The 2,773-nt window shown below is 57.8% G+C and overlaps 1 protein-coding gene across 1 annotated transcript in view; it reads left to right on the top strand.

Moving 5' to 3' along the window:
- Positions 1-510: 510 nt before the first annotated feature.
- The window catches only part of LOC104161423 (leucine rich adaptor protein 1-like), a 2,898-nt gene continuing 635 nt past the window's right edge, over positions 511-2,773 (top strand). The window contains exons 1-3 of the mRNA XM_009699865.1: positions 511-530; positions 1,001-1,052; positions 2,749-2,769. Coding sequence (XP_009698167.1) covers positions 511-530; positions 1,001-1,052; positions 2,749-2,769 — 93 coding nt within the window. The remainder of the gene's footprint in view (positions 531-1,000; positions 1,053-2,748; positions 2,770-2,773) is intronic.

The following is a 2,773-nucleotide window of genomic DNA, read 5'->3' as shown; positions in this document are numbered from 1 at the left end:
CGGGGTTCACTTCCTACAGGGGCTTCTCCGGTGGCTGGTAAAGGGTTAGGCTCCGGTGGCAGCCTTTCCCGGGGACCGTGGGAGTGCCGATGGCAGCTTCCTCGCCTCCCTCTTTTCGTGGAGGGAGCAAATACCGGCGATGCCTGCGCCTTCGGGAAACGTGGCGAGATTGGGCAACGGGTTCAAGTGCTGCTGGGGGAAGGGACTCTCCCACGCACACACACGCCGAGCAGGAGGGTGGGAATGAGCATCGTTTCCATAGGGAAACAGGCTAAATACGCCCGCATCCCTGTGCCTCCCGGGAGGCTGGGGCCTCACCCAGCCTGAGCCCTCTGCACCGGTGCTTTGCCCGATTTAATATTCCCCGTCGGTGTAAAAGCTTTCATCCTCCCTCCGCTTTCATCCTCCCTCCGCACCGGCTTCCAGGCTGCACTCTGACCGGAGGAGAAAGGTCTGCGGGCCTTGGGTTGCTCAGAGGAGGAAGAGGAGGAGGAGGAGGAGGAAGCAGCCATGGTGTTTGCCCTGCCCAGGTACAGGCAGGGTCAGCCCATGGTCTGCCAGGCCTGGCTTTGGCCGTGTGTTATTAACCTCGGCTCAGAGAGGCTTTTCCTTTCTCTGCCCTGGTTCTTCTCATCAGCCAGTGAAGAAGTGGGGACACCTCGCATCCAGGGCAGGAGCCTGGAAATGGCACCTGGGTGCCCAAAATCCAGCACAGGGCTCCCCCCCACCTCCCCATCCTCATGAATAGGAACCAAAATTCCTGTCCCAGCAGCAGAGACCAACAAACCCAATGCTCGAAGGAGAAGCTGGCCTGGGAGCGTGCGGTGGGAGGAGAAGACAGCAAACTCCCACTCTGGCCTCCTGGTCCGAGGAGGATGTTTTATCCCCAGGGCGAGGTGTCTTGAAGGGAGAAGGTGCCTGCAGGTTTTTGCGTGCTGGGGAGGGGAGCAGGATTGTATGCCCCCTGGGGGGATGCTCTCCCCCCTCTGCCTGCCCCTAGAGAGCGTGAGGAGGAGTGTGATGGTCCCCTGTACGGCTCTTCTTTGTATGAGGTCGGTGCACTGTATCCATCACCGCATCTGGAGGAATACAGAGAGCAGCAGGACCTAGGTTGTCTCCCACGCTAACCTTGCCTTGCTGGAGAGGGGTTTCTTGGGGTGCAACGGGGGCAGGTGGAGGGTCAAGCTGGCCTGAAGTAGCGGCAAATCGATGACCAACTCTTTCCAGCAAACAATATGGGAAGCAGGGAGTGTTTTCCCACCCTCTGCTCTCGGAGTGGCTCCCTTGACATCTCTGACAGCCACAGTTGCACAAGGCAGAGAAAAATAGGGACACCCCCCCCCCATCAGGGGTTCCCAGCCTTCCTCCTCCTGTGTCTTCTCCCTGCCAAGGCCAGATGCTTTAGCAGCGCGTGCAGAAAAGTACATTGTAGGCAGTTTTTGAAATAACTTGCCTAGAAAGGAAGTTTCTGCACTTCCAAGCTGGCTCCTGCCCCAATCCAGGCACATCGCTGCTGTTTTTTATTTAAATCCAGTTTGAGGAGCGTGGAGAGGGGATGGGGGGTTGGTGTCAGGTCTCTACAAATCTTTGCCCCTTTTTTTTTTTGTGTCCTCTGGACTGAGAGGCATCACGTGCTGAAACCCTGGCTGGAGTTTTCCCAGGCTCCTTCCCCAGATGCTTTTGTTGCTGTGCTTGCTGTGGGACTGGAGACAGCGGTCTTGAGAGACCGACAGGTCACTCGTGGGTGGGTGGGTGACTCTGAGGGTACCGGATGCTGGGGGCTGGGCGCTGTGCTTAGCAATGATCCCGGGGGACCACATGGATTTCTGTCACAGCTTGCTGGTGCTGGGGACAGGGTGTGTTTGTGAATGAGTTCATGGGCATCTGCAGCTCTCAGGCTGCCTGTACCTGTCCCACAATGGGTTTCTCTTCCACTCCCCCCGCTGCTGCCTTATTCCCTTTCCTGGCAAAATATTTGCGTCCTACGCAGGGGAAATCCAGTGGCTTTCGGCGGCCAGTATCACACAGACAGGAATGTCTTGGCACGCAGGGCTTTCCGTTAGGAAAACAGATGTTTCTGCAGCAACTGAAGTTTTGCAAAGAGTTTCCCTGGGCTCGGAGGGGCAGGAGTCGGCGAGGCGAGTGATGTGATCAGCAATGCCTGTCCCCGCCACCATCCTGCCCTGTTTTGGGAGTGATTTGGGTCTCAGGCTCCAAATCCTGCTGTGTCACGTTGTCACCAGGCTTGGACCAGACCCTTGAAGTGGGGAAGTAAATGCGTGAAGGGACCTGGCCAAAACAGCCTGGGGAGGTGCTGATGGTCCAGCCAGATCCTTGCCCTAAGCAATGCCCCTGCCCGGTCCTCTTGCCCTGACAGCAGCTTCCCAGGGCTTGGGGGATGCTCTGGGCTCAGATCTGCACCCAGTGCCTCCAGTTCCTTGTTTACCCCTGGCCCCACAGGAGACAGTGACATAAGTGCCCTGGATTTATTTCCCCGAGCGAGTTGATGGCCAGTGGGTGCTGTAAGTCATTGGTCCCTGATGGTTGTGTCCCCAGGTTTTAGACAAGTTCCCCTGGGATGGTTTCCTGCAGGGTCTTCCCCTATGCTGTGCCGTTCATCAAGCAGCTCAGGAGACCCACGGCCACTGCGGTGACGCCTCTGCCAGGGTGGGCTGGGACTCGGGGCCCTTGGCCACTGGGGTCACCTTGGTTCCCTCAAAACCCTTTCACTCTCTGTTTCCCTGGCAGGCCTACCTGCGAGCAGTTGATGTGA

This window comes from Cariama cristata, unplaced genomic scaffold (assembly GCF_000690535.1).
Source record: "Cariama cristata isolate BGI_N322 unplaced genomic scaffold, ASM69053v1 scaffold2985, whole genome shotgun sequence".
Lineage (NCBI taxonomy): Eukaryota > Metazoa > Chordata > Aves > Cariamiformes > Cariamidae > Cariama > Cariama cristata.
The sequence above is the reverse complement of the archived record's forward strand: the minus strand, read 5'-3'. Positions and strand labels throughout refer to the sequence as shown.